Source organism: Telmatherina bonti (assembly GCF_933228915.1).
Source record: "Telmatherina bonti genome assembly, chromosome: 17".
NCBI lineage: Eukaryota > Metazoa > Chordata > Actinopteri > Atheriniformes > Telmatherinidae > Telmatherina > Telmatherina bonti.
In genome coordinates this window covers 21,092,257-21,119,692 of record NC_136615.1, presented here as the reverse complement: position 1 = coordinate 21,119,692, position 27,436 = coordinate 21,092,257, and the positions used below count along the sequence as shown (strand labels likewise).

Here is a 27,436-nt window from a genome sequence, read left to right as displayed (position 1 = left end):
TTTTTGTGTTTTTGTTAAATTTTTTGTTAAATATTACATAAAATAAATAATTTTGAAGGAAAGCATGATAGTGTTAGACTTGTGGTGGTACTTTCTTGAAAAAAACATTTCTTTTTACTTGCTTTTCTCTTTGCCGTCTTTTCTTTCATTTCTCACAGTTTACCTCTTACGTTCTGAACTTTCCTCTGTCTTCAGATACACTTCACAAATCTAGAAATGTGAGTTACTAAATAACATTTTGGCACAGAGCTTGTTTTTGTCTTGGTTTTCTCTCTCATGTTTTTATACTGTGCCAGTGTACCTTATAATTTAAAACAGAAAATATTATATACAATGTATATCGATATATCTTTCTTTAAAAATAGAAACGTCTTTATCAACAGTAAAATGTCTATAGATTTCCTTTCTTTTCCTCCTCAGTGCATCATACAGATCAGTTTCAAATCTGTCCCATTGCAGCCATCACCGTAACTCCCAAAAAAGAAAAAAAAAAAAAGGCTCCTGCAGTGTGCAGAGCTGTCCCACAACTGAGAGGTCCACTCATCGTGGTTGAACCACTATGGGCAGGAAGTGTGTGGTTGTGTGTTTCCTCCGTGTCCTCTTTCCTCTCATTGCTTTTCCGTTGGCATTCAGTCCCACAAACATGCGCCTTTCCTTGATGCACCAATTAGCTGAAGCATAGGTGTTGTACTTGTTTTCCTCGATGCATTCAACAAGACGACAGTCCGGACCAAAATCTCTCTGTGGAACAGAAGAATGTGAATTTAGAATTGGGATGCATGCAACAATGAGCCATTGTTATTTTCTGCTTTTAATTGAACCATCAAAGTTTCTTTTCTTTCAAGATTAATCTGAACTCATATCACTAAGCCCAAAGTCAGATGACTCTAAAAGGCACAGCTGAGTAGAGTAAGTTTCCTTTTGATCCACTTCAGTTGGATCCCAATCATAAACCTCTTGTCATCTGTTTCTCTTCTTAATTTTTGCCACTCATCACTACTTTTATGATATAAGTTGAAGTTTTTAGAGGATAATAGGCACTCAGAAACTGCTTTTGTGTGAGTGATTGTGAAATTTAAGCCACCAAGGTGGCCTCTAAACTGTTGCAACAGGTGGTAATGGCTTACATTGTTCTATTCAGCTTTAGTTTAACATGAATTGGCCCATCATTGCCCGAAAAAACAATTCCCAGCTCAGTGCTAGCTTGTGTGTCAGTAGTATGGGAGTGAGGGCCGTTGGGTGTGTGGGAGATGTGACATTTTTAAAGTTCAGGCTAGGCTTGCTGCCAGTGAAGAGCCTTGTGGCACGAAGTTTGTGGCTTACATTACCACAGTGACCGCTGCATGAAGGGAAAAGGATCTGAGAGAGCAGCATTTGCCAGTTTACTGGAAGCTGCCGTTGTGCTCAAGGCTAACGTCACTTAAGCAGGCAGTTAACTGAGTGCAGTTGATACACACACACACACACACCCACACACACACACACACACATACACACACACACACACACATGCACACATCCACACAGTCATGCTCAGTATCTGTCTCTCACTAAGTCTGGCCACAGCTGCTGTTCAGATTGGTTCCAGGAGTAAAACTGAATGTTCTCAAAGTAAAATGAGAATATTAAACAGACTCTGTGTGCGTGTGTGTGTGTGTGTGTGTGTGTGTGTGTGTGTGTGTGTGTGTGTGTGTGTGTGTGTGTGTGTGTGTGTGTGTGGTGCAAAATAAGATTTTTTGGGACATTTACTGTCATACACACTGTATTTTAGGCTGGTTTTAAATTATGGATACAGGGCTGATGTCCTCACAATTCATGTAATGAAAAAGTGATTGCAGGGTGTTTAAATGTGTGTTAATATCTACATGGTTAATTTTTTCATGTTGTCATTACAGTTTGTCTTCACAATATTTTCCGTGTTTGTGTGTTTGTTAGCTGTCTTTCAGTTTAAATCAAATAGTGCTGATGAAAATAATTATGGATCATCAGAACTAACACTGACTACATCAGGAATAAAATGTTGTTGAGTTAAATACAAAAAGGAAAAGCCCTTTTCTTTGCTTGACAGTACTTGAAATGATAAACAGAGCAAAAAACAAAACAAAACAAAAAACAGTAAAAAAAAACTCCATCTTTAAATTGCTGCAACTGCAGCCCCAAAGAACTGGCAAGTTTTATTTCTTTTACAACTTTGCTAACAACAGTTAATTCTGCCCGCAACTATTCACGATAGTCACCCTCCTTGAGTTTGATGAGATATGCGTGTAGGAATGGACCACCTCATGTACTCTCCCCTGCAACCCTTCCTGTTTTTTAGATGTGCCACCTGCACATTGGTGACCGATTACAAAAATCAGGAGGTGTTCGTCCAATTGAAATTACACCACAGTCCCAGGAACTATGACATCAGTTTCAACCTGCAAACAGTTAACATAAACTTAAACATCCATCCCCCTTAATCCCCTCCTGCCATGCTTATGGTTTGCCAGTGTTTGTCGGCTGAATCCCTGGCAACCCCACCATAAGAATGTGCTTTTCATGATCTGAAAAGGTTGATTTACTTAGAAATATTTAATATCTGGAGGCTTTGTAGTTTTACTTCTAAGTATTTCGCTTCAGTAAAAATGCTGTCCTTTCTCTTTGCCCTGCCAGTGAGGAGTATTGTGCCCCCAGAGCCTGAAAAACCCTAAAGTCTGAGAGCAGAAGGTGCGTGCTGGCTTGAAGACATAGACACACCCTGCTCAGGTGAGTGGAGACTGGTTGCTTTGAAGTATCTCATACAAGCTGCAGTGAAAAGAGCTGTAAAGTCATGGCTTGTGAAAAAAGAGTTTAATACATCTCATCATGAGAGCCCATTTTACAGAGGCCTGTGAGAGTACATAGTGATATATCAGTGTAATATGATCCATTTTAGTTTTAGGATATGTCAAACAGCCCGCTGGATGCCAGAACGTGCCCAGGTGGCACATTTGGTGGTTTTGATTTACCTAAGTACTCCATCTATCCATCATTCCATCCATTCATCCATCCATGCAACCCTTTTTTTTAACCACTTAGTTCAATTCAGGGCGTCACTACTCATCATATATTGTTTAATCGGAGTCCATGGGAAGAATTTTAATTAATTCTTAAATGAAATGGACTTCTATCTCATGGTTTAAAATAGTTTTCACTTTAAATTATATTGTGGTGATGCTTGTTATTTAAGACTTTTGCAAAAATCCCATCATTACTTTAAAGGCTGAGTTTCCAGGAATAAACCGGATGTTGTTCTGAGGTGTTCCAGTCGAAAAATAAAATAAAGTTGTGAAGATTCAGCAAGTTTCTGTCTGGCCTCCACAATGAGTTTCTTCAGATGATGTTAAAATGTAAATGTTTACTGTGTTTGGTGTGAATTTATTTTTCTATAACTTTTCACATCCTGATTTGGACACTTCCATGGCACTCCCAAATACGGTCATGGGATAAAACATATTAGATCATCCCTGTTTACCTAAATTTCATACTCATAATTATTGCCTAGTGCATATAAAAAGGTGTAATATTTATTTATGGAACATATGTTTTCAAGTTTTTTATCTACATCTGGGTGAGCAAACATGGACAACAGGCAGAAAAAGTAGGATTCATGACCCAAAGGTTACTAAATGAAAAACTGCTGAGACAGTGTTTGAATAAAACCCAGAGTTGACGTGGCCATGCTGTGATTATCAATTAAAATCAAAGCAACAATCTTAAAACCTAAAGGTCTTTGAGACACTTTATCTGGGGATGCAATGAAACAATGATTTCAATTGATTACCAACGGATAAAGAAGTCACTGTGTAAACCCATCAAGTGTAATGGAATACCAGTCCCTCTGTAGCTACTGCCACTATGGCTTGTGTTGCGCTGGGCAGAAGACGTCATGGGAATTCAGTTTCAGGCCATGCAACAAAATGCCTCTTTTTCTTTCTTGTCTACCGTATGTCATTTCATCTGTGGGGTGGCTCCAGAGAGATATGCAGAAAATCGGGTCTTTCAAAGTTAGGAAAAGGAAGCGAAAAGGAGGGAGAGAATGAGATGAAGAAAAGGGAGGAAAGAGAGAGAAAACAGATGAATCGAGGGCTGTGCTCCCCAGAGAGAATGAAGCAGAATAGAGAAACTGAAGGATTGTGTTTCCTGTTTCTGAATGGAGTGGAGAGGATAGCTCACACTGACCAACTACGGTTCCTGTTTCTAGAGAGTCACTCTGCATCTATTTCATAGATTTCATAGATCATTTAAGAGAGTTTAGGGTCATATATTCACTATATTAGAAAGACTAACATCCCTCTTGTAAGTCTTTGATTCTGTCACTTAGAACCCTGGGAATATTTTTTTCAGACCTCTGCTTGAAAATGGCCTGTAATGAAATTGCATCTCTGCAACTACAAAGACCTTTTAAATTTGTTGAGGTGTGTAAATATCACTATATGTGTTTCTGGTGAAGAATAAATTAAGATTCATATAGATTAAATAAACAATTTGAAGATTAATATGAATACCTTTTGGAATGATGCAAATGTAGCTTAAAACTTTAAGCAAATCCATATGTAAACATTATTTCTGCACGGACCAACTTTGATAAAGTGAAGCAAAACAAAATGAGAAGTTTCAGTCCAAACAGTTTAGGAGGTCTCCAAAATGGCCCTTTTAGCACAGTTTGGTTTAGTTCTAACAGTCCCCCAATTTGGCACCTCGGGTTTTTAGAAGTAAAAGAGATCTCACATAAAGAAAGACATAAAGACATTTTTTTTGTCCAAAATAAAGAAATATGAATCCATCAAGAAAGACATAAAGAGATCTTGAAATAAAGAACTTACCGCTCCGTATAAAACTCCATTATTCTTGATTGCCAGGTAACGGTTGCTGCTCAGACCCCTGATGGCCAGCACTCCCACATCCACTGATTTGATCTCCAGAATACCTGCCACAGCAGACACAGAGACAAAAACATGTCAGACCTTTATGTCATAGACTCAACTCCCCTTTATATTTAGCTGATATTAGATACACAAGTGACTTTTTCTTGTTAAAACATATCCTATGACAGTTTTCTTTCCATTTCAGAAGAAGTAACCAACAAGAAGTTGCCATTTTTCCTTTTGAAGAGGCTAAAAAAACCTTTCAAATTTATGTTCACTCAACAGATCTTACAAGTATTACACTTGATTTGACAGAATAACTTGAGAAAAACACTTCAAAAATAAATATGTAAGCAAAGCTGTATTAATTTATTATAATAAAAACCACATTTAGCTCTGCATCACATTCCCATGCAACCTAAAACTTAAAATGCTGTTTAAAAAAACATGAATTATCCCAGTTTCTTCCTCACAAGCGAACCCCAGTTTGTCTCCCAGTTTTTCCTCACTGTATCACAGTCAGACCTCAGACTGGCCTCGAGCCCCCTGTTTGTTTGCCGGTTAGCTTGTGGGCTGCATGCCCTGGGACCGAGGTGCAAGCCAGGAAAAAACATTTCTGCATTTAATGTTTGTTTTTCTGACCAGGGGAGTGTAGGCAGGCTGTCAGGCACACGGACAGGATTGAGAGAAGCGCTCTGGCTGCCAGACTTACAAGAGGTCAAGGCACATGTATCAGTTTTCAAGCCAAAGCAATTACTGGTTTAAGCTGTGATCGCTGGTCCTTTCTTCTCTCATCCTGAAGTCAATACCCCAAGCAATAAAACTATCAGAGGTTCGAAAGGGTTATCTTAGGAAGTACAGCATAATTGCAGGAGTTAGTACAAAAGGACAGTCAATATCCTCAGATTATCTCTAAATGGTTTATTTGTCACTGTGGACTGGCAACAAGGCAACAATGTGGATAGTCGCTGGGATTATTATGCATTTCCAGAACATTCATATGAAAAACAAATAAAATCTCTTTCAATTACAAGCACATAGGTACAAAACTACCACATGGTGTTCTAATTAGACAAATAAAATAATCAGATAAACAGCATCACATTTCATATTACACTGTGTCTTTATTCAACTAAAACTAATTCATAATACAGAAGCTGTGTGTGGAGTAAAAAACTGAACGCCGTGACTCATTAAAGCTCCAACAAGTTCAGGTATTACTTTCCCAATCATGTTGTCGGTCTCTCACAGTGGAATGACTTTGGTTCACTCTTTTTTTACAATGTTATTGGGATTTGTCAGTATTAGATTATCCACAGCTCTGTGAAGGTCCTGCACAGCATTTCAGTCAGGTTGAGCTCTGAACTTGAAGTAGATGCAGGACCCCTAATTCTATTCTTTTTCAGACAGTCTGTTAAAGACTTGCTGGTGTGCTTGGGATCGTCTTTCTGCTACATGACCCAGTTTTAGCCAAGCTTTGCTGTCGCTGTCAGACAGATGGTCTCACATTTGGCTCTAACATTCTTTGTATACAGACTTTGCGGTTCAGTGACTGCTTGGTGCCCCAGCCCCTGTAGATGGAAAACAAGCCTCAATCTTTAGTCTTCCCCCATCATGCTTGACAGCGGGTATAATGTGTTTGTGCTAATATGATGTGTTTGGATTTAGACAGATGTGATGCTGTGCATCGTCGCTGAGTTACTTTATTTTGGTCTCCTCGGTTCAAAGGCAACAGTCCTTTATTAGACTGATAAACAGCCACACTTGTTTCAGATCTCTGCAGATGTCTTTCCTCTTTGACGTTGTGTCAACACACACCTAAATGCTTCGGACCAACAAACTGCCAAAATCGCAATATTTATAGAGCTGCTCACACTTGCAGATGATTAATCAAGTTCATTTCATTACAAGCATGCAGTTACTATTTTACCCCATTACATACTAAAAGGCAGCAAGCGAGGGCTTTGTCCTGAACATCTCTGCCTAATCAAGCAAAGAAGTTGAAAAATCTGGATTTCTTTTTGAAGGAGATGTCACTTATTCCTCTCCATATATCTTCAGATCGTGTTTCACAGTGAAAGTCATTCATTTCGCCTACGGCTTTTACATGCATATGTTAGATGAACAATGTTGCTGATTTTCTCACTCTGCTTTTTTTCTCATACTGCCAAATGATTAGGAGAGTGTTTTTTTGTTTTTTTTTTGCATTTGGACACATTTAGTTTCCCCCTCCCTGTGAGAGCTTTTTCATGATGAGGAATGATGCTGAAGTTCTTATTTTTATACGCAGAGGATTGATAAACATATAAACCTCAGGAATTTCCTCTGAGTGCATCGCGCTACTGTGCTATGATAAGTTTGTTACTCATTCAGGCTACAATCTAGCAGGTTGAAAACGTTCCATTTTGCTGCTCCACAGACATTTCTGAACTGTGATCTGTACAAAATAAGATCTGTCTGTGCTGCACGAAGAGCTTGTCCACCTGTTCGAACCCTTTTACCTCCTCCGGTTTGATGTGGTTTGTGAAAAACCAAAAGCACAAGGCTCTTTTATGGTCCCTTTACCAGAAGCATCCCGGTCGCCTGTGAGTTAAAAAGCCTGGCTGCAACAAAAGGTTTAGATTGCAGCTTCACAGTTTATGGCTGAGAAACGGGGGGGAAAGAACAGGACATGATCTTGTGGCACATAAAGTTTTTGTGATAAATGAACCGTTCCACGAGCACATGCAAACTTCAAACCCTGCCGTTGGTGCTATAATGCTGTTAAAACATTTTTTTTTTTTTTTTTAATGATTTTACTCTCTTTATCTCTCTATGCCACCTGGGTCTCCCACAGTGTTTTCATTATGAATTTATGTTTTCAAGTGCAAAAGAAAAAAAGAGTTTTTATGGTCCAGCACCGAAAGCACTAATAGCGTTGGGTCTACTTAATGTAAAAGGCATGGACATTTGCAGCCATCAGCATTTTCAAGGTCTATCAAAGGCAAACACCTGTGTGTAGCAGAGCAAAACTCCAACTTTCAGAACAGCAAGCCAAAATGATGATGATGTCAAGCCAAAACCGTAGCGCTGATAAAACTTCAAGTTCAAATATGCTATATGTGACCTTATGGCAAGAATGAGACTATTTATTAACCACTTCATAAAGAAAATAATGATGTTCATTTGGGTTTGTAGGCAAATCATAGCTCCACCCTGTCTCAGGCACACCATGACATGCACTGAAATCGGCTGTATTTCAGATAGCTGCAATATTGACTAACAGTAAGTTATGTGTGGGCGAGGCTTTTGCTTTTTATGTTGAAACTATATTTTATAGATTTTTTCTCCCGATTGTGGACCTCATAATTTTCCTAACATTTTCTTAGAAGTAAAATCAATCCTGGATGAGTAGAAATGTCAAGAAAATTAATAGCAAATTGAAAATGTCTAGGAGTGTACCGAACATTTTGCATCCCTGTAACATTACAAACTTTGTAAAAAAATATAGACTCTATATATTTGAAATAGTACAAAAGTGATAAATGAAATATTAAAACTTCAAACATTGATAAAGTTACTGTCAAACTTAAGTCGGCAACAAGTTAGACAGGCCAGTTAAAGCAAAACATGCTCAAAAAACACACCAACTCATGTAGTTAAGTGGAAAGAAGTTACAACATTCATTCATCAAGTTAATAACATAAATACAAATAATTTCAGGATTTTTTATGATCCACTGTATGTGTTATAACTATTAATATTCTCAGAGAAGTAGGACAAATCTCAATATTTGAAGGAGAAAATAAGTTTTGATTGTTCAGGCACGCAAACAGAAATGATTGTAGAGTTTAAAAAACTAAAGAAAAGAAAACTCCTGCATGAGCTGAAAATAGAGGACTGCATTTGGATCTTGTAGGTCTTCTGGGATGACTTGTTGCTGTCTAGACACATCACCCACTGAAAATGTTTGGCTTATATTACACAAGGACTAACAGAATGAAGGACATCCCAAAGTTTTGTGGAGTTTGAAGCATCCATCAAGCTAGCATGAGAGATCATTTCCAGTTCACAATGAAGGCATCTGGTTTCCAACCATCAGGAATTGAAGCAAGCTGATGTAACACAGTGGAAAATGTGCCTCTACATCTCCACCTGCCGATATTAAAAAAGGTTTTTACGTTAATTGTTTGATATTTTCTAAATAATTTTAGCCAACAGTTCACAGACATGTTGGATGGATGAAAACTGGAAAATTAAAAAAAATGTGCATATTTTATTTTGTTTTATTAGTTTAAGAAACATTATAGGTCCACAAAGATCTACTGTTTTGTTTTCTTTAGACTCTCGTTTTCCACACATTTTTGAGCATTTGAGCATTAATGGGTGGATTTACAGTTTGTCCCTCACTTTAAAGTGTCATTCTGCCTCCGTCTTTGTAATCACATCTTTTATCTGTTTTCTCTCTTTGAGGTTAACCTCTTAACTTTGTCCTCTGTAAATCCGACTGTCCAGATTTTTAGGGGCAGTTTCCTTTGAGATGTTAAGGCTGTAGCTCTGTTTCATGTGGCAGGCATACAGAAGCAGCGGGCTTGTTAGTGTGGTCTGGTATCTTTTACAAAGCATTTCTCTGGATAGTTTAAGTGTATAAACAATAAGTTAAGACTATATAGTCTCTTGTTAAATTCATTATCACTTTTGCAACTCATTCGCAGCTCAAAGCTGCAGGCTGGGATTTATAATACACTTCAGCATCAAATTTATTACGCCAACTAACTGACTACGGCAAGCCACTACAATCTGACCCAAATATTTAGTAAAAAAGAAAAAATTCTCAGAGATGCATGCACACACACAGGAACACATACACATACATAGACCTCTTGTCGACCCCTAGTTGGCCCCCTTTTGGAAACAGGGTCTCTGAGACTCCAGCTGAACCTAAAGGTTAAGGGAGGTTGTGAAAATGTTTCCACTGTTTATTCAGGGGCTTTTTTGAAGATTATACAGCGGTTGTTCACTTTGTGACCTTGACATGGTGACCAGCTGTGAGTGGATCTACTGCCTGGAGAGGTCTCACTCTATATTGTGAAATATTGTCACCTTATGGGCTGCTTGTGTCATGAACTCTCATCAGCCAGAAGAATGGATGTTGTTTTTCCCTGCAGTGGCACATGTGCTCATTCTTTTTTACATATAAAATATGAAGAGACAGCTACGAAACAGTTTGCATGATGCAAAAATAATTATTATTCGTATTTTTTTAAAAAGGTTTAACAGCAGCATTTCATGGCTTAAGGTGTGAGTACTTACTGTAAGTCCATTTTAATGTTAAACAAACACCAAAGTGATCAATAATGTCCTATATTTACTGTGACGTGAGTGTTTACATCCAAAGCTACCAAAGAATAGGTCAAATGAAAAAGTGGGAAATAGGGACCACCACTGTGGTCACATCAGACATGACTTTACAAAAACATAAACTGATCTGCTGTGCTCTAAACTATATTTTACTTTGGAAAAAAAAAAAAGGAAAGAAAGCAAAAGGAGATCCAGTCTTTTGAGGTAGAACGTCAAACTGAATGTTTTCAGCTCTTTAAAGTCAGAGGAAGAACAAACGTCCCCCTCTGCTGAGCAAGTTGTTGGGGAGGTCTGGTGAAGATGTCGGCTTGGACTAGAAACTGCTGCATATTATGGGTTTTAAGGAATACTGAGGGACTGGTTTAAACCGATGTGGTTGGCAAGAGTATCATCCTGCGCTAAGTGACCACATCAAAGCCTGACTGACTAATGGGTTTGACTGGAGCTGAGAAAACAGAGGGTTGTTTTCCAACATGGACAACATTTTTCTGCCAACATGAAAAACAAATCTTAATTTGTTTTGTCGTATGATATTGTACAATTCACATCGACCATAAGGCCATAATAAATATAGTGCTAGTGGACTGAATGGGTTCGGCTCTATTTTTCATTAGTGGTACTATTCTGAATAACCTGCTTTCAGTATTCAGCCTGTTTCTGTCTCTGTCCTGACAACTGCACACACTGATCAAGCTGAATGTGTCGTCACAATTGGCCTCCTTGGGAGAAAAAAAACCTAAACTCGGATTAATCTGGGATCACCTGAGTAGAAAACCTTGTTTAAAATTCCAGCGGACAGACAGCATGAAGAGTTGACTCATCGTTGCCACCCATGGAATTTGAGACAGAGCACAGAAACAGCGCAGGGGGTTATGTCACCCGAGTTTAAGAGCAGCTGAGAGGAAACCAAAAGAAATTCGCTGTGAAGTTAATGTGGATTTGATTGAGAGGAGAAAAAACAAAAAACATAACCACCTGAGAAATTGTGATCCCCTCCAACAGAGTTGACTTTGTAACGTGATAAAGTGCCAGAGCTGCCAGTTTTTCTCAAAACATCTCACAGGCTTGACACGGCAGGAGTTATGTTTTCAGAAAAAGAAAAAAAAGTGCTGCGACGGTTGTCTGCATTTCACACATTTTTCATTTACAGTTCAGCTGCCAGCATGATGTTGCCCAACTGTTGTGGTTTGTGCTGTTGCAGACGAACAGTTCAGCTTATAAAGCGGATTATTTTTCCTCTCAGATATTGTTCAGGTTTGCACATTCTCTCTGTGCTTTAACCTGACTTCCTTTGTGTGTCTGCTTGAATTAATGATCATTCAGTACGCACAAACACGGAGTTATTAACTGGAATTCCTTACTGCTCTACTCAAACAGCCAGACTATCCAGATGCCTTTCTGCACTCAGCTCTTCGCTCTACCTTTGATGGCTCCATTAAAAACCTCACTTCCATCCTGTGAGTGTGTGTGTGTGTGTGTGTGTGCATGAGTATGTTTGTGAGTGGTATTTAGGGTGAGCATTGCGGAGAGAAGGAACTTTAGGTGTGTATTTGGTGGAGGGGGGGCTTTTCCTAATGCACGTGGTGTCGGTAAGGCAGCAGCCCTGGATGTTATCCGTCACACATACTATTCTTCACCTCCCACTGCTTTACTGGCCGTCAGTTCAGCCTGTTCAGACACCAGACTCACACTTAAATGACATTTTCAGTATTTTTTTAAAGAGAAAATCTGTTGAAAGTACACTGCGGTACAATCGTTGTTCGTTGTTTTTAGTTGTAAAAAGCACATTTTTGGAAGTAACAAACGGAAATTTATGACAACTAATAAGGGGAAAAGTCCTCATCCCAGTTATTCATCTCTGAATGTTTAAACAATCTCAAATTTACGCAGCAAGAAGTTATTATCAAGTACAGAATTAGCATCTCGTTGATTAGCCAAAATCTTTAAATAGCATGTTAACAGCTCCAGAGTTCCACAAATACAAGTTCTACAATGTAATTTTACTATCTAACTTCACATTTTAGAAAGATTTTACTTTTTTCTGATCATATTTTCTTCAGACACAGTTACCTGTAAAACTGAGGTTCTTGGATAAACTTCTCTGAGATTAAACAATGTAACTAAGTCGTGCCATAAAGACTAGTTTGCTGCTGATGTGGCAAATGCAGCAGTTTGCAAACATGTTTCCCATTATTGTTGACTACAAAGTGATAATAGCCCCAATTTGTTATTTTGGGCTGAAATGAACAAAGAACTTTTTTATTTAGACGTTTATCCATTGATATAAGATGATCCTGTCCTCATTATTTGCTATTTAAATCTTACGTGAAGCTGTTTCTAAAGTAGACTAGACTCCTTTTAACATATTTGTATGACTTGTAACAAAATTTGTAGCAAACTCACTGCTCATATGGAAATCTGCTACGCGTATTCATTATTGTTTCTCATATGAAAGCAGGCTCCATGAATTCTTCACATAACTGATTTCTGTTTAATCTGCTGTTTAAGGTGGTGGTTGCCTGGTCAGATTTGTGGTAGGACTGTCTTGAATTTGCCTACAGAAACCTGGCTCTTATTTCTGTCTTGTTATAGCTGACACACTAATCGACAACGGAGTGAAATAATGGGAAAATGTCAAGCGGCAATGACAGGAAATGTGTAAACAGTTAGAGAAAAATGAGACAGATCCTGTCATTGTCCTCAGTTACTCCTGCAAAAAATGGTCAGCCTTTAAATGTATAAAAACAGCCTTTATTAAAGACGAATTACGGCCCCATCATGGTCCCCCCCTCCAACAAACTACTCTGGTATTTTTCTCTATGCCGAGTACGGATGTATATTCCCACATGGACTGGTGGAAGAACATCCACAAAGAATGCTTTTAAACTGACCCAGTGTTGCAAGGAACCTAAAAACTAACTTCACCAATCATCATGTTTCATGTTTGCATTTGTAAAGTCTGACAATAAGTCTTGGTTTGATAAAGATGCCAAGACAAGTATCCAGATCAATGACTGTTCACAATGTGTGTAAAACAGCTATTATAACAATGTAGTTATTTTCTCATTGATGAAGTTTGTAAAAGATCCAGCTACCCATTTTCTGGACCTTTGTACTCATCTGAAATCAGTTCTGAACTACACATAATAAAAAAATAAAAAACAGAAAATCATCCATCCTCCTGCTTTGGAAGTAACCACGAAGCAACAAGCTGTTTCACATTCAGCTGAGGGTCAGATCTGTCCATAAATCCTAATGGGAAACTTTTCTGGGACAATTTCCAGAATGTTCTAGTCAGCATTTCTGAAACACTCATGCTCTGAAAATGACCCTGGTTTTGGTATTAACGGGGTTAAAGGGCACGCACACGTCTTGACCTCTGCAACACCACACTCACTCCTGTGTGTGAGGTGGAATGAGACCCCTAAACAGCATAGATGAAGGACGGCCGTTAAATGGATGGTTTTAGCCTTTACTGCAACAACGGGATGTGATGACTGGACAAACTGGAAAAGCCTTCTTGTCAGGAAAGTCATGGGATGTCATCACATTTTTATATTAAGAAATAAATGTTGTCTCAAATGTGATGACTGAAGGATTTAAGGACTGAACAGCCATGAAACACACCTGTGAATAACCAGCAAATGCTGCATATCTTGTCATTATGAGCCAGAGGATTCAATGCAGAACAGCTCATAATGAAACCTTTTTAAGTTTCCAAATGAACAGACTTGGTTTCGTTATCTATTCAGCTGTTTCACAACATTCAAGGGAAAAACTATAAATCAGTTACAGTATTAGGTACTGTTGCTCTTACATAAGAATCATTTCTCTGCAGCATTTCTGCAGGACATCGATGACGTTTGCTTTGCACTTTAAAGGAGTCATGAACAGCATGCAGCTGAATTTAATTGTTCATGTATACTGTGGCACTAGTAGATGCAAGACTTTTGTCAGTACTTCCCGTAAAGGATGTCACAATGGCGTTTGCTCACCGAGCTTATTTACAACCGCTGCTGAAAAAAATTCTGTGTAGATGTCAAAGTGATTTTAAATGAAAAGCAACGCTGACACTAACCCCTGGTGTATCCAGTACCACCTCATAACTCTGTTTTATGGGCCACGCTCTTACCTTTTCCCATGAGAACACTAAATATGTTCCTTGGGCGGAGAGACAGCGAGACTAAAACTGCAAAATAAAGATGTCCAAAGACAGACAAGGAGACGACTGGGACCAATTTCAAGGAGATATTTAACATTTTCTGGAAGGGCCGACACTTGTTACAGTTTTGCAGTGCATAAACCTCTGTTGATGCACAAGAGGTTTATGATGCTCAGAACAGAGATGAAGACATGCTTATGGGTTTTCTTTCCAGTGCAAATTTCCCAAAACTTATAGAAGAATCGCTTCCAATTTTGGAAAGTTTAAACTGTTTAAATTCACCTTAGTGCAGAGACTTGCATTCATTTTAGACTTTAAAAGGGAAAATTAGCATCTCTTAACCAACCAAAACTCCAACGCACAACTGAGCATGCTCCATGTTTTTCTTGAATAATGGCTTGCTAGACTCATCCGTGTTAGTGTCCATGGATTAATCGTTGCAATGTTTACAGTGCGGGTGGTCACAGTGAGGTTCGACTCCCCAACTGTTGTCAAATTGGCACCAATCAATAAGACTGCCGTCCAACTACAAACACATGTCCATTTGTTTCATTGCTTTGTTTGTTTGTAAACAAGATGTGACAGTCTGTGGGCAACACGGGGAGAGGAGAACAAGGACAGTTTTGTTGCTTGTGGTCAGCAGCAGGATCGGTGTTAATCACATCCTTACAAGCCTGCAAGATTTCCACATGCGGGCCATGCTGCCTGACCTGGAGAGCCTTATGAGGCGAGATGGACCAATCGGCACTGAGCACATTTATAACACGGGTCCTAAACCCTGAATGATGTGATCTGCTCAGCCTTGATTAGATAGGCTCGGCTGTGGAGAAGAATCTCGACCCCGGAGATGGAGATAAAACTGTCTTCATCACCTCTGACACCGTCAAATGGAGCTCATTTGTAATATGACACCCTGAATACTTCCAGACTACAAGACCATGATGACCGCAGCATCTGCCTCCTCTTTAGTTACAATTTCACAATTTCCTTATGAAGTGGTCTATTTGTGATAAACTGAGCTGTGTAGGTGCACTGTAATACATGGCATGTTACAGCGCATGTAGAAGAAACTTTGCGACTTGGCTTCGTCTTACCACAAAGGAGCCACATGTTTCTAATGAGCGCAGCACAGAAACCTGCATCAAGCAAGTAATCTGTCCCCAAGTCAGCACACGGCTTTGAAGCTGCGGTTTTGCTTCTATCAGCTCTACACCTCACAGCTGTATATGAACAATGTTATGATCTGAGATGTAAAAGACATCTTGATATGATACACACGAACATAACTTCTAAACAGAAAGACTTTCAGAAGATATGAAGCGTAAAATGCATGAAAACCGGGTTCACAATCAGAGACAGTGGAGCAGAATTAAGTTACGTCTTGTTTGCTTTGGTTTGAAGGGAACAATTTGTTCAGAAAAAGCAGGAGGGGCATGCGGATCCTTCTGCAAGCAAGCTTCTGCAAAAATCTAGACACTCAATAAGCAAAAACACACAGCAAGATGATGTGCTTACTTTAATCGTGATTTCATAAAAGCCAAATCTTCCCAGATCATCACTAGATCTTCATCCATCTTGTATCAGTCTGACATGTGAGCATCTGCACTTGTTCACAGGTAGACGTGGCAAAATGCTGACTAAATATCCTGCCAAGGCAAAATGTGGCTTGAAAGGTTCAGCCTGCATTGCCAAGTCCTGTATGAAAGTTTCTTTTCTCTCTCCAGAAAGGTTTTTTTTTTTTTTTTTTTTTACCTATTTCCCACCACAATCAAGTGGCAAGAGGTTCCTGAAATTGATGGATTGTCGCTCTAATGCAATGACCTGATGCCATTATAGTCTATGACACGTTGCGGTCTAATGGTTGAGCTCTTTCTGTGCATGTGTTTGAAAGTGTGTGCACATATGTGTGTGTGTGTGTGTGTGTGTGTGTGTGTGTGTTACAGAGAGCACTGCAGGCAAGGGGAGGGAGGAAGAGACGCTAATTGAAATTCCTTCAGCCATGTCTGGCAGAGCCTTGGTGTCTGAGTGGCACACACACATATTCACACTGGCCCTGGCCCTAATAAAAGTGGGCTTTGCCATATGGAGGCCATGTGCAAGACTGGCCTCTCTGTGCTCCGGCCTGTGTATGCGTGTGTGTGTGTGTGCATGTGTGCACCCAGCAGGAGAGGCTTGTACAGCACCACAGCCTCACAGACAGATGCATGCAAACCTATGACATGTGTATGAAGGTGACTGACAAAGACCTATTGTGCAGATTACATTCCCTGGCACATGCACACGTTTGGCATGCTGTAGCAAATTTAAAAACATGTTGTAGATGTAAAGCAGCCAGAGCCTAATATCAAAAAAATTAGTTCTTTTTTTTTTTTTTTTTTTTATGTCACACATCTGACTGGGTGAACTGGGAGGGAATCTGAGCAGGTAAATGTGGGAGTAATGTTCTGCTTTCCCTCAGCAACTACTGTCAATGTTCACTGAGGCAGTGCAGCTCTGTGCTTTTCACAGGCCTGCAGACGCGGTCTTGGAGAACCTCCAGATGTGTTTAGCTAGAAGATAAAAGTCGTGGATGACAGAATGATAACAGCTGATTTTCTGCTCTGGATCATAAGTGATTATGATGAACCTCACAAGCTGTTAAAAGTATTTAGATGTGATATTGTGCAGAACTGCGAGACACTATGCAGCTGTTGTAGTAAAATGATGACAACTTTTTCAAAGCAAAGGGAAAGAACTTTTAGCATGCTTATGTTGAAGTCATATTCTTAACATGCCTTCTTTTTAGACAATCATTTTTCCCTGAAGTGAATTTAATCCCTTTTTGCAGCCGAGGTACTTTGCGTTTTAAAAGTACCAGCTGATGTTCTCGATGTACAGCATTGGAAGACTTTGATTGGACTCAGTGTGTAAGAGTGTATCTTTATAGATGTGAAGCTGACTGGCATTGACAAACAAGCATGTGTGTTCAGTGACCCCTTACAGAATAAATAGAGGTTATAATCACAGCATGCGAAATGAAGAAGAAGAAGGGATCGCATAGTTATTACATTACATCTGACTGAGTACAACCTCATGCTTAGCATATGCCCACCACTATTAAAGCTGCAGCACAATAACAGCAAAGAGTAAGTGGACTTGTCCTTCTCCCCAGGGATTTGGTAATAGCTGTTTTAGATTTTCTTTAAAGAGGAAGAACTTTCTCTGGGCAATTTCTAATTGGTTCCAGTGAATCATCTCTCTCTTTTAAAAAAAAAAAAATGTTTGGCTTGGTTTTTTTTTCTCGTCTGCTGCTCTTAAACTTTCATGCTTTCCTTTCCCAGTCTTTGTAGTCAGACAAGTATGTTTTGCCTCCACACATGGGGAAAAGACTGAACGCACGCAACTTTGTTATTTGTTCTTTTGCCCAATCACCTGTCTTAATGTGCACTGTTGCCCAGGGAGAAAACACAGGAACATTACTCCCTGTCATGAGATGAAGTGGCTGAAAAGGTTTTAGTGATAATGGTTACACTGACAGATAGAGAGGAGGTCCTTGTATTTTCATGCTTTGTTATCACCTTGTAATGCTGCCAAAAGCAAGTTTAAAAAGAAACAGAGTTGCTGATGGGACCCAGAACTCAGTAGGGCATTTTATATCCACTAAAAAATTTTTAAAAACACATGTTGCTTTATTTTATATTGGTGAGGGATAGATGGAAAACTTAAAAGGCAAAGGAAGGATGACTTACTGTATGGATCATTTTCACTCTTGGTTCCATTAACAGTTCCATCCCTGTCAATGCGGAGGAAAAATTTGTGAAAGGAGAATAGTTTTCTCCTGCGCACATCTCCTTGCAGATGTTTGTAGCTGCTCCGCACGTGACGTCCGAGGACCGTTGCAGACGACGATGACATGTTCGCTGCCCGTGGCAACCTTGCAGAGGATGCATGAAGAGGCACGAGTGACGAGGAAGGTGCCGGACATGGGATGAAATGGGGAGGACAGGGCTTTCCTTGTGCATTGTGGCTCTTTTGAGTGTCTGTCGATGAAGCAGCGGGTTGTGGCGAGGACGATGAGGGACGGAGCAGGAGGAGCAGGAGGAGGAAAGCGAAGGAGAGGAGGAGTGAAGGAGATCTGCAGCGGGAGCTGGAGGAGAACCAGGCGACCGGTGCACCTTGTGTCACTGTCCATCTACACATGGTAGTGGAGCTGGGAGAGCTATGGAGAAGCTCAGGGGCTGGGGCATGCTGAGCTGGGTGCAGGGAGAGGGAAAGAGAGCGGGAGAAACTCCCCCTGAACGGCTGACAAAACTTCCTACAGGACCGGGACCGTAGGTGTTGAAACCTGTAGTATAGGAATGTGACCAGGGTGGATGAGAGCTGTGGAGATGTGGAGTCGTTGGTAAGATGAATGATGATGTAGCCGGTGGTGGTGGAAGCTTTCGATGCTGAAGATGACTGCTGTAGTCCCCCCCCCCCCCCCTTGTGCTGGTTGTTCCTCAGAAGCACCACAGGAATGTGTCAACATCCATAACTCAGATCACCTAACAGTGAGAACTACTGAGGTATCACCTCCTTCTCCCCTGCTTCTGGTTCTCACACACACTCCAAACCACTTAAAAGCAAAACACACTTCATAAGTTCATTCATACGCTATTATAGTCTACTCCACGCACGTGTCCCATTTATGTCCTGAAAGTCCAGGGAGAAGGACAAGAGGAAAGGAGAGGAGGCTGAACAAAATATGTCAAAGTGCTTAATTTAAAATGAATAGATAACAGGAAGTTTTTTGTTTTTTTTTTTTTTAAAAAAAAAAAGAAAGAAAGAAAATTTAAAAAAACAAAAACAAAAAACCCATCAAAGTCTCATGAAATGTCCAGAGAAATCCAAGCAGTGCTGCTCACTAAAGCATCACCGAATCCAGACGGTTTTCTTCCTTTCTTCTCCCTTTTTGTGTCTCTGGTTGTCCTCCGAGCTGGTTTGAAGTTGCTTAAGTGTGTAACTGAGCCTCCCAGTTCTCGTGTTTTCCCCTCACTTGGTGTGCTTCTGTCAGTGAGCAGCGCTCCGAGTCTGTCCTCTGTCTCTGCCTCTCAGATTCTGAGCGCTCGAGCAGCGTGTTGCCTCTCTTCTTTCCTCCAGTGTGTGACTCCCTCTCTGCTGGCCCCCTCCCTCTTTCCTTTGCCTCTCTCCTGTCTCTATCTCCCTGGTAATCTGCTTCTCTGAGGTGACTGAACCTTGTCTTTCTTCTCACCTTATTTATCTGCTGCAGCAGCTCCCCACATGTCTCAGTCTAATTGGATGTCTATTAAAACCACTTGGCTTTGAAGAGCTGGGTGAGCATGCAAGTGTTTTTGCGCATGTAAAGTGTGTATGTGCAGGAGGTGGATGTGGGGGGTGTGAGGGGGTGATCTGTCCCACCCCATTTTTGCCTTCCTTTCTTTCTCCCCCATTTCTCTGTCTCCACCCCTTCCCACACTTAACTCCAGTAGTTGAGCAGGTCAGAGACAGAAAGGAACCCCTTTTCTTCCTCTCCTCCATGGTTTTTGCCGTTTTATTCCCTTCATCTTCCCGTTGCTGATTAGTAAAAGTGTTTTTTATAACATGCCTGTTTTGCAACATTTTGGCACCAAGACGGACTTTTATAATGCGTTTCCTGACAAATCATATTTTTAACTAAATAAATCCAACTTTTGATGAGTTACATCAAACTCCAGCTGAACTGTGAATTCGCACAGCGTTTACAATCTGCTCAAATTTTATCAAAGAAACAAACAAAACAAAAAAAAATCGTTTTATGTTAATGAAGTTAATATCTTGGCCTTCTCCTTCAGCTCCCAACCATTTAGTTTTTCTTTCAGAACTGAAAATGAACCAGTAAGACTCAGTAATGTACCAGTAAGGCTGAATCCCTAAAGTGTCTTTATCTTTATCATTTATGGCTCTTTTGACAAACTCTTTGTGTACCATGCATGTGTTGTTGCGTTTTACCTTTGTAAGAATCTGGGTCTGCTGTCTGGTTTCAGCATTGTTTAATTTCCTTTTCACATAGTCAGACAACAACCATATCTCCGCTTCTTCTCTCCTCCTCTCTCCTCTTTTTGTTTTCTCTCATTAGTTTCTCTTTAGTGCATGCTATTTTGCAGGCAGGTTTAAAACATCATGTTCACCTGCCTTCAGCTTCTCAAGGTACAACAGCCTCAATTATGAATACGTCACATCCACAGAGTCGAAAAAGATGCGTTCAACTCGCTGTTCAGCTATTATTTCCATCCTCAAAAGTAACTCTGAGTAGGAATAGGCAGATGTTGGGTGTCGCCAACAACTTGTCGCTCTTGTCAGCACTTCAGCCTTCTGTTTCCCGCAGAGAGCCTGACTTTGCACATGGTAAAGATTAATTATCCAACCTGCCTTGATGAAAGAACCATCACTGTGTAAAATGTCACAATGAACTGATGGAAAATTATTACATGAACTTATTTTCATCTAGTAGGCATGAGATAAGATTTAACAAATCCATAACAGTCAAAAGTTTCTATTTTTTTCCCTCCTCATCCTTCATGTTTTGTTTTGTTTTATTCTGGTTTTTTTTTTTTTTTTTTTTTTTTTTTTTTTAATTGGATTTTAAAATCTGACTTCAGGTTGCTGAAGGCTTCAGTACAAACTTAGATACTTAGCAAATACTTTATCAAAATGAGTTAAAATAATTAGTCAGTCATCAAAGCAGTTTCTTGGCAGTCCATGCAGAATATATTTATCTACTTAGGTAATAGAGGATGTATTTCGTATGTGTCAACTGTTGGCACCGTTCAGCACCGCGGACAGCACTTTTCAGAGCGGTCCTTCAATATACTAATGATATAATCAAAAATCCCCTCTTCAGACATCTTTCATTTTCCTAAATGTCCTCCCAAGCTGTTGTTTGACATTGTTCTTGGATTGAATACAGTGTGAGGAGAATCTCTGAGGAAGGTATGCAGACTCACTTCCCAAGAACAAACTCCAAAGAACACAACTCTGTTAAGCTCTGATGACATGTTCATCTTCTTTTAGTTTAAGTTTTGGGTGTGTTGATAGAGTTTGAGAATAAGTTTGTTAATCTGTAACTTTAAGATGGTTTATAAGACTGTGCTTATCCCAGAAACTTACACTGGTTCTGCTGTGTTAACTGCAAAAGTCGAACCTACAACAAAAATCCAAGTTTTGTGGAGAGGAGAAAAAACAACTGAGTGAGAAAGAGAGGCATAGAACACCAGGCGATAAAGCGAGAGGGAGAAAAAACATCTGCTCGGTGGCTCTTTGGCTGAAAATTAGGGCGTGGATTGACACCACACACGCCCACACATGCACACACCCATACAGCATATATAACTAACCTCTCTCTGCAGCTTTCTATCTGTGTAATCAACGATAAATCCCCATTTAATTCATTTGCAGAAACATGTTCATGTCTCGCTGATTTCTTCACTGTTTTGCCTTGTTGTCTTGTTGTTCTGTGAAACAGTCCTAACAAGACTCAGATGTTGGAAGTAAGTTGTCAAGATGGGGAAAAAAAAAGTTTCATCACACCAGAAAACAATTTGTTGGAGCGCTGAAACTACACATTTTGGATTTTTTTTCTCCTGAAAAAAGAAAGTGGGAGGGGGGGGGGGACTCTCTGAACAGGACTGTCATTCTGACAGCCAGAATCAGATGGTTAAAAAGCTTCTTTATGAATCAGTTCTGTTTATTTAAAAAACAACATTGTAGAAAGTATTACACTAAAGATGAAGAAAATATAACCTAACACATCATTGCAGTTTGGAAAAAGTGTTGGAAAGAAAGGACTTGCTCCCAGTGTCCCAGTGGTTTTGGTTTAACTTTGGTAAACTTTGAAGTACTACATAGTGGTGGTTTTGCACTGGGGTCAGCCACTAAAACAACTTGCTGGAATTTGACTTTTTCCCAGAGGTTTACAGTTATTAAATCACCAAATAGAAGCTGCTTTATGGGTGCTAGGCAAGATGAGCGAGCACTGATGTCTTCGGGTTCTGTTGCTCATGCCTTGATCACTCATGCCTGGGAGGAGAATGGGGACCAGCAGTTTGACTCACTGTTTCTAATTGTTTCATTGCGGTTGAACTGGTGGCTTTGAACACATTATGGTCTTCAAACTAGCTCTGCAGAAATGGCCCTGGCAGTTAACTTTAATTACACACACGTTAAAGCACTTAGGGAGAAAAGGTCTTACGATAAGCTAATTTACAGATACACTTCGGTTCGGACCAAGCTGCTAAATAGATGCAAACCATCAGTGACAGCCATTAAAATCCCAAGTGCTGAGATAACAATCTGCTGGACAAGTTGTTTAACTTGAAGCATGATACATGCAGTAAAGTTAAATGCAGCAATAAGAGAAAAATGAGTAAACATTTCTTTCCCAGGTAGCTTCAGAAGGTTTGCCAAACTCCTGCGTGAAGAAATGTGACCTTCAGGTTGCGTGAACAAAGATATTCTGAGGGCGTGACATTAAACAATAAGACTTGGGCTTTGGTTTAATGGTGTTGTGTGATTCACACACCGCAGTATTTCCGTTGGTCTCCCGATACTGTTTTTTGGAGAAAAGGGCAGACTGATAATAAGAAACATGGAGCTAAAAATGAAGACAACAGTTGTTTTAACATTGTCACATAAACAGGTTCTGATAATCTGCTTTCTGTCGTTCACTGGAATAATTCTGTAGTAATAAAATTGAATAGTTCTGATTGTGCGGTTAATTTGCTAATGATGAGGCTGATCCGATGATTGTTGAGTAAGAATAGTAGACAAACAAAAAGATTTGTAGTGATTACAAGAAAAAGGGAAAATCATTTGGAGTTACCAAAATTTCTCATTTTGAAGACTAGAAAACATGGTTTGATCTCCATTATAGTCACAAATCTAGACAAACCAATAACACAAATGTTAACCCTTTAAGGTCCTGGTCTACCTTTTGGTGGAGGTAAATTTGCAGTGACTTTGATGACTTTCTTTTTAAAAATTGTGGAAATAAACCAGACTGAGTCATCTCTGCCATTTGGTTTGGGTATGTTAAATCCAAACTAAGTGTTTGTCATGAAACTACTGAGTTAAATTTCAACCATGTCACTGTTGTTACTTTGTTATTAAATTCTTCTTCATAACATCTCAAACACTGGTTAAAAACATTTATTCTGTTTATTCTTTTCCAAAACAAACAGAAAAACACAGAAACACATTTGGCCTTTTTGTTGGTGTGGAAGTTAAAGGCTTAAGTCCAACTTCGACTCACAGTCATCACTAATACATTATAATGGTAATGATAATTGATGATAATTAATTCGTCCCAATTAGGAAATCAGGCTCTCTATTTAACCAGTTTCCAGTAGTTGTACCAGAAGACAATGAACTGCTATAATTCAGTACCCAGTGAGCATTTAAAAGCCTTGCATGGGAGTCCACTATAAGCAGCACTACTGAACTTGCAGATTTTTGTACTTTTGAAGGCTAATTCAACTCCTGTCTTGCATCCTGTGTCGTCTGAGAATATTCTCCAGCCTCTAAAAGTCAGTTTGATATTGATTTGCGCGCTGTTACTGTTTTTCTTCTCCTCACAAAGCTTCTCCCTGACAAAGCCCTCCTGGATTTCTTTCCTTAATCAGTCATGGTGCACAGTCAAAATGCCCAGTGTGGTAACATCCAGCTGGTGTGTGATGTGGTGCCGTACACCGCTGTCACGTGATACTGGGCTGAGAAAAATGTAGTTAAACGCAGTTTCTCAGCCCCAGTACGCTGCAGGGTAAAGATTAATTTAGGAATGTGTATAATAAATGTCAATGTGGCAAAAAATGATTCAGAGACACATACTTTTAACAAGTTTGTGACCCTCTGTGGAAACAAATAATATAGAGGTGTTTCTCCTTAAAAGTAAAAAATCCTTGTTGACAAAATGTTCTCTTGACTGTACACCAACTAAAGCAGGGTTTTTTGGCTAAAAATACTAAATAAAACAAACTATAAAGAAGTACCCTTAAAATCCAGAAACATGGTGATTTCAACTGACTCTACAACACTGTGAAACAAGAATCACAACTCACACAGAAGTGCAATAACAGGTTAAAAACATCCCATAAAGGCCAATCAAGGAAAATTACCCAATAACGCTTATATATTAATACATTCAAATGATAACAAGACCAAACATTAGTACCTAAAATGCACCTCACTATCAAATCAGTGTTGTCTCCTCTTCATCAGCTCCCAATGACAGACGGCAGGAACTATTAAGAAGAGGCCAGTCAAACAGTCGTAAACTGTTCCAGAGACCTCACTTGAAACAAAAGCCCACAGGCTACAAGTACTGTTGGGTAGAAGCTCGTCATGTCCACAAATTGCTCCAAAGCATTAAACAAAAGGCTACAGAACTAAAAGTCACTTTGGTGAGAACAAGTCACAACCACAACATGCTCCAAAAACCCACATGAGGAGAGATAGAAAACCACAGGCCACTGGGCCTCTTCTATATTACACCGTACTGGTAGGTGGAGGAAGGATCCCCTGATCCTGTTGCCAGTGGCTGGAACTGGACATTTTTTCAGCTCGATCAGCTACAGCCATTCAGGCTCCAATGTATTTATTGATTTATTTTAACAGTTAATTAGATGAGTCACATAAACAGTAACACAGTCTGCACACACTGGCACAAAAAACACTTCTTTGTTATAGATTTGCTTTTCGGTGAGTTCCTGGTGCAGGATGACCAGGACCAGGAGTTCCTCAGAGTAACTGGACATGTCTGACTTGTTATGTCAGGTGAATGGTAAAGCGGAGCACATGATGGGTGTGTGTGCTAAACTGTATCTTCAAAGCCATCGTTCCTTAATCTGCTAAACACTATTGTAGTCTGAAGTAAACAATCAGAGACTCAATAGAAGAATATGACATAAGTTCTGTAAGCAGGAGCAACCAGATTTTAGATTTTGAATGACACCAAACAAGAGGCTTAGCAGAAGTTAGTTTTGTTCAGGGTTTAATAATGAGCACAGCAATTCATCTTCCCATTAAAACAAAAATATAAAAAGAGACTAAAATAATTTGATATTCTGTCATTTGTAGTCAGATCAGGAGGCTGGGTGCAAAATTATTCTCATTGACTGTTTTTTCCTAAATAAAAGAGATATGCAAGTAAGATCCATCCATTTCCAACCTGAACACCAAATGATTAATCTCTGTGAGTGCTTGTAACTCCATGTTTTATAAGTACATGGAAACTGCAGCAGCTTGTGTATGTGTTTTGTTTGTTTAGTCAGATTGTGTTTGTCTGAAACTATGGCTTAAATGAATATCAGACTTCATTTGATGAATAATGAATCCAGAAGTCTCGGTAATTCCATAGGGTTGCATAGGTTGGCCCCGAAATTTATTGTTTGATCAGAACAAGTATATCTTAAGGGCGAAGACAAAGGAGTGAAATCAAACAGGTCTGGTACAGGACTGCTGTTCTTCTTCATCCAAAAATGTGTCCCCTAAAGACAAAAGTGAGAAGTTAAGAGTTTATTTCTATGTGCCACTCTGAAAATTATGACTCAAAATGAAGTCATAATAGCTAATTGTACATTTGTAGGAAAGTGCTGCCATATTTTCGTTTTAGACAAAAAAAAAATCAACATCTGTTACGCAGACATTACCCTCTGACATCTGCCGCACAGATATATCCATACACCAGCAGCACTGATGCCATAATGCGCTATAGAGTCAAACAAATGTTGCCTCGATATATTAACTTCACAGAGCAGATAGGAAGGGTGGGGAGCATGTGCTGATTTTACTAATGAATATGCAGCTCTTTAGTTGAATGTATTTGTTGCCTCTTTTGTGACTGCTTGGTAAAGTGAGTATAAACTCACCATCACAATCATCATCTTTAATGTCTTTAGTGTTCTAGATTCAAGTCTGACAAAAAAAAAAGAAATCTTTATATTTCAGCTATCATCTTAATTTATAACCTGTGGTTAAATCAGTCAGCACTGGGTCCAGGATTAGGTTTATATTTTCAGAAATATAAACCAAAATCTAGAAATGTTTCCCAAAACACTGCTGTGTTTATTCTCCTCTTTGAGTTGGAAAAAATAATGCTAACTACATGGAAATAATTAGTGTCTAGCCGGTGCAGTGGAATTCGAAGCAGCAACATAAAACTTGACTGCCACTGGAATTCACCCAAAGTCTCATGAACATTTGCTTTTAGTAGCAAATTTTCATCAACTTGCAGGTAGACAGTAATCTGAGCGTACATTTATCACTTTTGCATGAACACAAAACAGCGTGGAAAATAAATGCATGCAACACATCTAATGCAAACAGATTTCCTACATGGAGAACACCTATAACTGTGCAGAACCATGCAAAGCTATTAAAAGGTAAAGACCAAACTGATGTATGCAACCAGTTAAACCAATTAATTGTGTAATGTATTGCCGGATGATATAAATTTGTTTGAGTCTATAGCTTCAAATCCAAAGAGCCAATATTTCCCTCAGCCCAGCTAAATAAAAGTGGCTTTAGACCCCCTATATTATATGAAGTTTTGAAAAAAAAACAACAACTTACAATTTCCCATATCCATCCATCCATCCATTCATCCATCCATCCATCCGTCCATCCGTCCGTCCGTCCGTCCATCCATCCATCCATCCATCCATCCATCCACTATAGGAAAAATGTTGTAACTTTTGAATAACTCTTTTTATTTTAAGTTTCAAAATAAAGAAAAACATAAATTCTTGCAAAAAGAGGATGGGCGAAGGTGCCATAGTATGAGGTGCTTTGAGTGGTCAATAAGACTGGAAAAGCATTATAAGTACAAGTCCATTTAACTTTTTACTAAGAAAGATAGATCTAAAAAAAAAAAAAAACTACTTTGAGCTTGTTATGTTGTGGAAATCCAATACAACTATTCTATGAAAAAAAAACTGAAAAACTGCTAAAACCCACATTTGTTATTATATCTATATTTAAATACGCTCTATGGCTGTTTATCATTTTTAGCCAATGCTATTAAGAACCATTGTAGAAG

General features: G+C 39.3%; 1 protein-coding gene across 1 annotated transcript; it reads right to left on the bottom strand.

Moving 5' to 3' along the window:
* Nucleotides 1–540: 540 nt before the first annotated feature.
* Nucleotides 541–18,567, bottom strand: fgf10a (fibroblast growth factor 10a; the record flags this gene model as incomplete). The annotated part of the gene is made up of 3 exons (XM_079257167.1): nt 541–741; nt 4,845–4,948; nt 18,117–18,567. The coding sequence occupies 3 exons, from the start codon at nt 18,565–18,567 to the stop codon at nt 541–543; spliced, it is 756 nt and encodes a 251-aa protein (XP_079113293.1).
* Nucleotides 18,568–27,436: the final 8,869 nt, after the last annotated feature.